Consider the following 12,272-nt stretch of genomic DNA (forward strand, 5'->3'; position numbering starts at 1 on the left):
CAGTTTTAACTTGACCATTATGATATTCCAATACAGACACATCCCACTGAAAACTCCTCACACAACTCAGTGAAACGGTCGTTTGTCTGTCATGTCTTTGTATTGAAACAGGTTTAGCACAGAATTTCATTATTCACTACGGAAGGGAATGTAGTTTTTCCAGGCCACAGGCAATGCATGCGTTCAAACAGGTGCACACCCAAACACTCTTTCTCTCTCTATCTCTCTCTCTCTCACACACACACACACACACACACACACACAATTAACATCTGTATCTTTAATGGAAATGCTTTTTTTCTTCTTTTTAATAAAGACCAGCCGAAAATTCCCAAATGTCATGTGTTCCTATTGTTACGGGACATTCAGACCTCTCAGTGGCCTAAACACCTGCACACTCCTTCACTTTCACCAGTAGTGTTCTGAGCAGACATTCTAAATAATGATTTCATAAAGAGTTTTATAAAGCTTTTTAGATTAGAAGCAGCTGTGGCTCAATTAGTTAAGCCTCTTGGTTGTTGGGGTACTGATCAGAAGGTTGTGGGTTTGAGCCCCACCACTGCCAAGTGGCCTGTGTTGAGGTCTTGGGCAAGTCCCTTGACTCTATCAGGGAATTAATAACATACTCTAATTTAAATTGGAAATAATAATAATAATTAATAGATATTGCAGTTAGGGAAAAAAAACATATGAACAATAAAAAATCTCAACTCCAAAAGTAAGACAAATGAAGATTCTCTGTTTTATATTTCCACATCACACTTCACACACCCTCAGAATGAACATGACTGAACAGGACATGCGTTGTACCTGCGCTTGTCCGCCAGAGGGCGCTCACACTAACCAGAGACACATGATTCTAGCAAGTTTGTTCGACGTGCGCGCTGCTGGCGTTGGCAGAAGGCGGAAGAGCTTCACACTTCCTGATTCCGGGGAATAAAACAAACACTTCGGCTTTTGTCTCTTATCACATCTACACCAGTTTGCATAAATTATGATATTTTATGATAACATTATTTTACTAAATGTTCTTAAATTTAGAGATGTTCAGAAATTCAGCTCTGTATTCAAAAATAACAGAAAAACAGAAATGTTTTGTCCTTTGTGTAGATTGAAATGTTGTAAATAATCATTAAAGATGTTGAAGCTCAGTGTTACTGCTTTTGGTTTTACACTTGACTTTGCTGTAATAAGTGAGAGAAGGAAGATTAATAACCCTGATGATACGGCGCAGGTCAGAGCGACCAATCAGAGGAGTCCAACACAGCAGTCTGAGGGCCTGCAGAGTGTGAAGAGAGTCTATACACACACACACACACACACACACTACTTCCCCTCCAACGTTCAGACAATCCTGTGACGTCACCAACACATACATCACTTCCTCTGTGCACTTACGTTTCCATGGTAACATAAACACCTCTGATACCTGATAGTCCGCTGCGACTGTAGAAATCTCACCCAAGTAAAATAAAATATTGATTATACAGTGTGTCACTCTGCGATTTGATTAATCTACAAGCTGCACGCTGTCATTCTTAAAGGGATTAGTACAGCGTCACCTCAGTATTTCTAACGTAATCGGCTCCGGAGGCGAGTCCTTACGGTGGAATTGTGTCTTGTGAAACGCATTGTCTCATAGGACATAATGTAAATGCAGATAATCCGTTCCAGCCACACAAACATGTTACCACTATTACCAATTTCAAACACTTTTCTGCATCGCAAAACAATCTGAACATTAAGAAAAGAATATAATAATAGAAAAAAAATATGAAATAGACATTAATCCCCACTTATCTTTAATTTACTTAACTGTCTGTGATAACATTCTTACAACAATAAGTCTTTACTTGGCTTTTCACTGACGCAAATTAGTTTTTAGGGACTCGAACAGTGTGCGATCCGGCTCGGTTCGGTCATTCGTATGAATTTCAGTTTTTAGGGTGAAAATGTTTAAGGTGGAGGGTTTGTATGCAGAGGTACCGCTGTATTGTGTTTATTATTTACAGTGTTGTGTTTGTATTGTGTTTATTATTTACAGTGTTGTGTTTGTATTGTGTTTATTATTTAAAGAGTTAAACATTATTTAAACTATTGGACATTATAGAGACATTAGAGAGACATTTTCTTTTTTTCTGCACAAAATAGACCAACAATATGATGAAGTGGATTTTAGTTCAGTTTAACCTCTACACCACCGTGCCGCCATTAACACTTTGTTGTCCTTAATAATAAATTACAGTAAACAAGAGTGATGTAATAGACTTCTTTATCACGTCATCACTCACTTGATGAAGCGTCGCTCCCATGGTTTGATTCCCTGATGGTTTGATTCCCTGATGGTTTGATTCCCTGATGGTTTGGACTAAACTTGTCTGAACCCCGTGCAGTCATTTCACTAGCTGAGCGGAATGCAGTTCTCCTCTGTAGTGCTTAAAAATTAAATCGTGAAAATCATTCATGGTCATTATTTTATTATCTCACTCACTCATCTTCTACACCACTTTATCCTGTATTCAGGGTCACGGGGGGCCTGGAGCCTATCCCAGGATCCTTAGGGCATGAGGCGGGGTACACCCTGGACAGGGTGCCAATCCATAGCAGGGCACACACACACACACACACACACTACGGGTAATTTAGGAACGCCAATTAGCCTTATCTACATGTGTTTGGACTGTTGGAGAAAACCAGAGAACACTGAGGAAACCTACCAAGCACAGGGAAAACATGCAAACTCCACACACACACACACACACACACACACAAGGGAGGTTTGAGTTTTGATTTGATGGGTATGAAAGGTAACACCAAGAAGGCAACACAGGCCTCGCCACTTTATGTACAGTAAAATGAGGTGAGTTGTGTCATGTGACCAGCAGGGGGCAGCATAACCCAGTGAAAGCTTTAAACACCTCTGGTCCCATGTCAGTAGATGCTTGTTGTCATGACAACACCAGCATCCTGCTCCATCACTGGGAGAGTCAGTGTTGGCTTCTTCCTCCTTTTTCTTTCTGTTCCTCTTCCTCATCGTCCTCATCATTCCTTTTCCTTTTCCCGTTCCTGCACTTTTTAATCCAACAAACCACTAAAGAGGCGATAAGCCAGACTCGTGAATCCTTCATGTACTTTATTTGCTATAATGTATTAAAATCACTATGTTACATCATGAGTGCAGAGGTGTTTTTGGCATGCAGGAAATAAACAGGTTGCACTTCTACGACGAATACATAAGATAACGACAAAACATCGTAACATCGAAACGACAAAACGTCAACGTCTAACTGACAAAAAGACAGAACGACATAATAACGTAACAGCATTTCAGCGCACACGCAGACACGGAGATCGGACCGCGGGAGAGATGCAGAGATTTGTTTTCTCCATTTATTTTATTCATGAAACGTCTCAGTGATGCGTTCAGGCTCAAATAAAGGCTGCATTCCTGCACTGCTTTCTCTCACAACACGGTTCACGTCCCCTTGGCTCGATTCACTCGTCTGCCATCTTTACTTCCTCAGCAGGTTGTAGGACAACAGCGTACCCAGAAGGCTTTGCTGCAGTTTCCTTTTTAAAATGGAGGACGTTTAGGATGTTTGATTGGGTGTGTGTACAGCGTGTACAGCGTGCTAATGAAGCTGCACTCTCGATAAGATCACGACTTCAAACGCTACACCGATCTGAAAGCCAAGGAGCAGACAACTCACCGTCTCACACTCACAGGCTGATTTTCCTGAATAACGTTTATCAACAAGGGCGGAGCTTAAGTTTAACTCCGTCAGCCAGACACAGGCTTGATTAGATGACATCACCACCAGCCCTTTTCTCTCCCCATTAGGCCGCTGGCTTGTGATCTCAGCTAGCTGTGTAAATGAGTGTAGAGTTGGAGACTGGAGACTCGTGAAAGCTGCTAAACTGTTCAACCAGTTTATGGGCTAATCCATGCTAATCCATATGTTGTATGTTGCTAATCCGTTCTTCCTGATGGTTTTTTTTTACAGGACATTAGTAAGCATGCACTAAAAGTGCATTGAAACACAGACTACACCTGGCCGCCGCAGCCACCTGCGGAGAAACACAGTGCTTGACATCACGCTTGAAGATTATCCGTTATTGTCAGATTATCACTTGTGCAAATTATCCGACCCAAACTATTTCACCTGTGGGGGGGCAGGAATGAAATAAAAAAACAGTCGTCCAAAAATTAAACGTCCACAGTTTCCTCCCAAGATATTTACAGCTGTGGTGTCCTGGCGCTAGGAGGCTAATAACCAATATGTGTGTGTGTGTGTATGTGTGTGTACAGATTTTGAGCTACATCTGTAGCTCAAAATCTTTACAATCACTTTCTCCCCCATAAAGCGTCACAGTAATAAGTATACGATGGCGACGTTCACATTTTTACATCATAGACACAGAACAAGACTGATTAACGTAAACGCATATTTAAAGCACGTTTAAAACTTACTGTATTGCACTATACGCTTCATCGCCACCACCAGGGGGCGCATTATTACTCTATTACTGTATGAAATTGTAGTAAACCATTAGTCCTTTTTGTTGCTTTTATACATATATACTATAATAACTTATACGCTGTTTATTAAGCTTTTTATGTACAGAGACGAACAACGCGACGGACGCAGACGAGATCGAGTGGACATGGATTTAAAGCACAAATTTGTGGACATTTTATTTTTGGCTGCACTGTCCTTTTAAGGGTCTGCAGGAAGTGTGTGTGTGTTTGGAGGAGGAGGAGGGGTGGGGATTGTGTTCAGGGATATGTGACCTCACAACCCTGGACAGCTCTCACTTTAAAGGCACACTCTGTGATTTCTGAGGAATAAAGTGGCAGTGATGCAAAAGTTTCCCTCTACAGACGCTTCGCGCATGTAAACATTACGGTTCTGTAATTCATTACGAGGATGTGACGAGTGATATTTAACTATCACAGAGTACGACTTTAACGCTAGAACACTTCCACTGGCTCGGACTCACACTGATACACACACGGGACGAACAGAGACAGACAGGATATTGCCGTGGTTACTGAGAGAACTCCAGTTCCCTATGACATAGATGGACATGAGACAAGGTTTAAAAGTGCAGAAACACTCAGCTACAATATGTGTGTGTGTGTGTGTGTGTGTGCTGTCTTTTTCCAGTTTTTATTCATTTATTTTTTCCATTCCGGCTCATTAAAGCTTTTCTTCGGTGTGGTTTCGTGTGGTTTCCTGTAAGATGATCGCTGATTGGACGATCGGGACGAATGCATATCAATCAGTCATGCATGCGATGAATGTTTTAACGTCCCTCGACACGTCTCGTGTCCTCCAGCCAGCGGGAAGCAAGGGGTCATGATTTAATGTGCAATGTGCAAAAGTTTTGGCTCCTTCATCGGGACATCATACGCACAAACTCTACACAGGAGAAGGACAAAGAAACATAGATTAGAGCTTGTGTATAAATATTCAGACCCTTAGAGCCCAGTTTAAACTGATCTGAGTATCAGCAAAAAGTAGGTAGAGTCCATAGAGCGAAGAGATCAATAAAATATTAGTGGTGTAAAGCGCAACCCAGCATTACCAAAGTTATAACACCTATTAATAACATTAACTGTGCCTAATTGTTTTATATAATTTGTGTGTAAAATGGATTAATACTAGGGAGATCTGTGAATTAATTCATTACAGTTTAAGGTCATTTAATTGAGTGTTATATAGTTTTGGAATTAAATTGCCTCAAACAGTTTTTTTTCTCCATCAGTGTGTAACCTCAACTGATCTATAACTGCACTTCGAGTCTCAGAGCACACGGTTATAGACGGGGCTGATTTAAGGTCGTATAACCCCAATGACGACCCGTTTGTCTCTGCTGCCTCTCTCAGGGTTCCTCAGGAAGTTTCTCCATCAGGACCGTCACCTCCAGCTGCTCATTAGGGACAAAGTGAGAAATACTGATACAAAAAATAAAGCTGTAAATTTATAAACCTATATATTTCTAAACTTTTTTTTATTTCTGTAATTTTGTTTAGTCACAATATTCACTGCTGAAAGTGTTACATAAATAAAACTGATTTGAAATGAATTGGAATTTAAAGCAGCGGAGCTGAGACTGTACAGCCTTCGTTCAAAAATACTTAAAACTGAATAATATATTTTAGGTTTGAATTAATTTCCTTTATACTTATTCAGTTGAGTTTACATATGTTCATGATTGCTGTTTAATAAATAATAATAATCATATAAATATGCATAGAGCATTGTTCGTGTTGTATGTTGTAAAAAAATGTTCAAATATAACAAATATATAAATATACAAAATGACCATAAATAGAATATGTAAAACACACAAGCATATATTATAAAAAAACATAGATTTAAAAATAAATGATTATAATATTACAAAGCATCACACAGTAATGATTTAGCTGATATCAACATGAGAGACACATTTATTGTCATTTTTCTGTCACCTGGTCATGTCGTGTTGTCTTTGATCATTAAAACTGCCTTTATATATGAAGGAATTAAAGGAAAACTATCTATCTGATCAATCTTGAAGGTTTAATCAATATTTTATAAAAATCATGATTCTTACCCTCAAAGTCGACACGTCCATCACCGTTCAGATCTATGTCTTTGAGGATGTCCTCCAGGTCTCGATGGCCCACCTAAAATACACCATAAACATACTGTATTCCCCATAACTTTTAGAAATTCCCAGCCCTATTGTAGAGTATAAGTGCACACACACACACACACACACACACACACACCTGGTGCCCTAACAGTTTCCTCATAGCTTCCCTCAGCTCACTTGTGCTGATCTCTCCATCACCATTAGTGTCAAACTGCCAGAAAGATGTAAAAAAGAAAAAAATTATCATTTGAGTTATTATGAATTTGCTTTATATCACAATAAAAGTGTGTTTTTCTTCCTCACCTCCCTGAAGGCATTTCTGAGCTCCTTCACACCAATCATATCTGCTGTTTCTGCCAAAAGCTTCGGTCCCATCAGTCCCACAAAGTCATCAAAGTCCACATGACCGCCAACTAACACACAGACACACACACACACACACACACACACACATTTATATAAACCCCACAATCTCATCAATATATGAATGATCTTCTATGCACACCCATATATTCATACATTATTATTAAACTGTATCACTTGCTCATACACACACACACACACACACACAAAGACACTCACGGTTCATGTTGATCTGTTGGCTTAGTTCAATCAGTTCCATTTCAGTGGGCATATAGCCCATCGTCCTCATACAGTTCCCCAGGTCTTTACAGCTGATAAAGCCATCCTTATCTTTATCAAACTCTTTAAAGGCTTCACGGAGTTCTACACACACACACACACACACACAGAAAAAAATTAAAACTTATTTATTTAAAACTTATTTAAAAACTAAAATTTGCACATTTGAAAGCAGAACTGAGAAAATATTTTATATAATTATGTCCATTATAAGTACACACTCTACAATCATTATAATCATACACTCACCTCTCACCATAATCATACACTCACGGCTCAATATATTCGCACACTTACTATAATCACACACTCAATCCTCTATAATTACACTCTCAATACTTACTTGAATCACACACTCACCACTCACTATAATCATACACTCAATAATCAACATAATCATACACTTAATACTTACTATAACACACTCAATACTCACTATAATCATCATACAGTTAATACTCACTATAATCACACACTCACTATAATCACACACTCAATAATCTATATTTACACACTAAATACTTACGATAATCACACACTCAATACTCTATAATCACACACTCAATACTCACTATAATTATACAATTAATAATCACTATAATTACACACTCACTATAATCACACACTCAATACTCAGTATAATCACACACTCAATATTCACTATAATCACACTCACTATAATCACGCATTCAATACTCAGTATAATCACACTTAATACTCACTATAATCACACACTCACTATAATCACACACACTATAATCACACACTCACTATAATCATACACTTAATACTCACTATAACCGTACACCTAATACTTACTATAATCACACACTAACCACCCACTTTAATGACGCACATTCAATACTCACTATAATTATACACTTAATAATCACTATAATCACACACTCACTATAATCACACACTCAATACTCACTATAATCACACACTCAATACTCACTATAATCACACACTCACTATAATCACACACTCAATACTCACTATAATCACACACTCACTATAATCACACACTCACTATAATCACACACTCACTATAATCACACACTCAATGCTCACTATAATCATACACTCAATACTCACTATAATCACACACTCACTATAATCACACACTCACTATAATCACACACTCAATATGGCCAGGGGTAGCTGTATATCTATAATCACACACTCACTATAATCACACGCTTAATACTCACTACAATCACACACTCACTATAATCACACACTCAATACTCACTATAATCACACACTCAATACCCACTATAATCACACACTCAATACTCACTATAATCACACACTCAATACTAACTATAATCACACACTCAATACTCACTATAATCACACACTCAATACTAACTATAATCACACACTCAATACTCACTATAATCACACACTCACCACTCACTACAATCACACACTCACTAAAATCACACATCCAATACTTACTACAATCACACACTCACTATAATCACACGCTCAATACTCACTACAATCACACACTCACTATAATCATGCACTCACCACTCACTATAATCACACATCCAATACTCACTATAATCACACACTCACTAAAATCACACACTCACTATAATCACACACTCACTATAATCACACACTCACTATAATCACGCACTCACCACTCACTATAATCACACACTCACTATAATCACACGCTCAATACTCACTACAATCACACACTCTCTATAATCACACACTCAATACTCACTATAATCACACACTCAATACTAATCACACACTCACTATAATCACGCACTCACCACTCACTACAATCACACACTCACTATAATCACACATCCAATACTCACTACAATCACAAACTCACTATAATCATACACTCACTATAATCACACACTCACTATAATCACACACTCACCACTCACTACAATACCACACTCACTATAATAACACTCAATACTCACTATAATCACACACTCACTATAATCACACACTCAATACTCACTATAATTACACACTCACTATAATCACACACTCACCACTCACTACAATACCACACTCACTATAATAACACTCAATACTCACTACAATCACACACTCACCACTCACTACAATACCACACTCACTATAATAACACTCACCACTCACTACAATCACACACTCACTATAATCACGCACTCACCACTCACTATAATCACACATCCAATACTCACTACAATCACACATCCAATACTCACTACAATCTCACACTTACTATAATTACACACTGAATACTCACTATAATCACACACTTACTATAATCACGCACTCACCACTCACTACAATCACACACTCACTATAATCACACATTTAATACTCACTACAATCACACACTCACCACTCACTATAATCACACACTCACCACTCACTATAATCACACACTCACTATAACCACACACTCAATACTCACTATAATCACACACTCACCACTCACTACAATCACACACTCACTATAATCACACATCCAATACTCACTACAATCACACACTTACTATAATCACACACTCAATACTCACTATAATCACACACTCACTATAATCACACACTCACCACTCACTATAATCACACACTCACCACTCACTATAATCACACACTCACTATAACCACACACTCAATACTCACTATAATCACACACTCACCACTCACTACAATCACACACTCACTATAATCACACATCCAATACTCACTACAATCACACACTTACTATAATCACACACTCAATACTCACTATAATCACACACTCACCACTCACTATAATCACACCCTCACTATAATCACACACTCACCACTCACTACAATACCACACTCACTATAATAACACTCAATACTCACTATAATCACACACTCACTATAATCACACACTCACCACTCACTACAATACCACACTTACTATAATAGCACTCAATACTCACTTCAATCACACACTCACCACTCACTACAATACCACACTCACTATAATAACACTCAGTACTCACTACAATCACACACTCACTATAATCACGCACTCACCACTCACTATAATCACACATCTAATACTCACTACAATCACACACTCACTATAATTACACACTCAATACTCACTATAATCACACACTTACTATAATCACGCACTCACCACTTACTACAATCACACACTCACTATAATCACACATTTAATACTCACTACAATCACACACTCACTATAATCACACACTCACCACTCACTATAATCACACACTCACTATAATCACACACTCACCACTCACTACAATACCACACTCACTATAATAACACTCAATACTCACTATAATCACACACTTAATGTTTACTATAACTTGATTAGATTAGAGTCATCTTTATTGTTACTGCACATGTATGGTAGAAGGCAACGAAATACAGTTAGCATCTAACCAGAAGTGCATTTGTTGTAGTCCTAAATAATTAGCATATATAAACAGTGCACAGTAAAAGATCTATGTACAATAACTGCAAATGATTTTGGATGGATGCAATGGAGGAAGATTTTGTATACTGTGATAAATAATTTTATATGTAAAAAACAGTAAAGAGTTACATTATGTACAATAATTTCAATGATTATAGCTGAATGCAATGAAGGAACACATTGTACACCATGGTTATGATATCATGGTTTGAGAGGATTATATACATGTGTGCAAATTGTTATGGGGAGTGGAATGAGGGAGGTTATTATATACAATATGTGCAACATTTATGAACAGTGCAATCCTAAGTGTTTAAGTTTATGCGTAGTAGTAAGTTATAGCAGCAGTTATAGGTAGTGCAATTCTATTTACAGTCTCTTTATAGTAGTATGTTATGAGTAGTGCAAAGTAGGTAGAGTTAGACAGAGTAACTGTATTCACTTCCTATGGTCAGGGTGAGAGAAGTCCTTTGTGATGTTGTGTGCTCTGCTGAGACGACGCTTCCTGTAAATGTTATTTACAGCTTAATCTTAAGAAGTAAAGCTCCATATAATACCAGCATCACAGCTGCTGAGAATTCTCTCAAGTTTACTTTTTAAGACCCCTCAGGAAGAAGAAGTGAGGTTTCTTGACCAGGCTGGATCTGTTGATTGTCCTGGAGAAATCCTCGGAGATGTGGATCCACAGGAATTTGAAGCTAGTGACACAGTCCACCACCGCTCCATTGATATGAATGGGTGTGTTTGTGTGTGTGTGTGTGTGTGTGTGTGTGTCACTTTTCTCGTTCCTGAAGTCCACTATGAGCTCCTTGGTCTTTTGGAAGTTAAGCAGCAGGTTGTTGTTAATGCCAATTGTAGATGACGGTCCACCTTCTCTCTATAAGCTGACTCATCGTTGTCTTTGATAAGTCCAAACACCGTGGTGACATCTGCAAACTGGATAATGGTGATGGAACCATGTATAGGCTTGCAGTCATAGGTGAAGAGAGAGTAGAGAAAGGGCCTTGTGGTACTCCCATGCCAAGGATGGGGGTGGAGGAGCAGTGGTGGTCGACCCAAACATGCTGGGGCCTCTTAGTCAGAAAGTCCAGGACCCAGTTGCACAGTGATTGTGATTGACTTGGAGGGGATGAGGGGATTAATGCTGAGCTAAAGTCAAAGGAAAGCATTTTGGCATGAATGTCTTTATTGTAAAAGTGAGAGAGGACGGAGTGCAGCGGTGTGGAAACTGTGTTTCCAGAACATGCAAATTGGAGGGAGAAAGTCATTTGGGCATGTTGCGGTGGAGTGTTTTGGTACTGGCACAATGGAGGTGGTCCTAATTCAGGTGGGCACAATAGCTAAGCTAATAACTAGCTTCCCAGCACATCACTGGTGGAAAATGTAAGTGACTGGTATTCTGTAGGGAGCTCAGTTTTGATTGCTAGCTCCAGGTTATCCCTTTCAAAGTAAGCATAAAGGTTGTGAAAGAAAATATCAGTGGATGGGGCAAAGGGGTTGATGGGCTTGTAGTCACTAATGGCCTGGA

At 38.7% G+C, this 12,272-nt stretch overlaps 1 protein-coding gene across 1 annotated transcript in view; it reads right to left on the bottom strand.

Annotated features, from left to right (window-relative positions):
• Positions 1 to 3,113: 3,113 nt before the first annotated feature.
• The window catches only part of cabp1a (calcium binding protein 1a), a 19,721-nt gene continuing 10,562 nt past the window's right edge, over positions 3,114 to 12,272 (bottom strand). The window contains exons 3-7 of the mRNA XM_053504118.1: positions 7,228 to 7,371; positions 6,949 to 7,058; positions 6,782 to 6,856; positions 6,604 to 6,676; positions 3,114 to 5,423 (exon numbers count right to left, since the gene is read on the bottom strand). Of these exons, the coding sequence (XP_053360093.1) occupies positions 5,398 to 5,423; positions 6,604 to 6,676; positions 6,782 to 6,856; positions 6,949 to 7,058; positions 7,228 to 7,371 (428 nt within the window). The 3' untranslated portion in view covers positions 3,114 to 5,397. The remainder of the gene's footprint in view (positions 5,424 to 6,603; positions 6,677 to 6,781; positions 6,857 to 6,948; positions 7,059 to 7,227; positions 7,372 to 12,272) is intronic.

The sequence above is a fragment of the Clarias gariepinus genome, chromosome 9 (genome assembly GCF_024256425.1).
Source record: "Clarias gariepinus isolate MV-2021 ecotype Netherlands chromosome 9, CGAR_prim_01v2, whole genome shotgun sequence".
NCBI lineage: Eukaryota > Metazoa > Chordata > Actinopteri > Siluriformes > Clariidae > Clarias > Clarias gariepinus.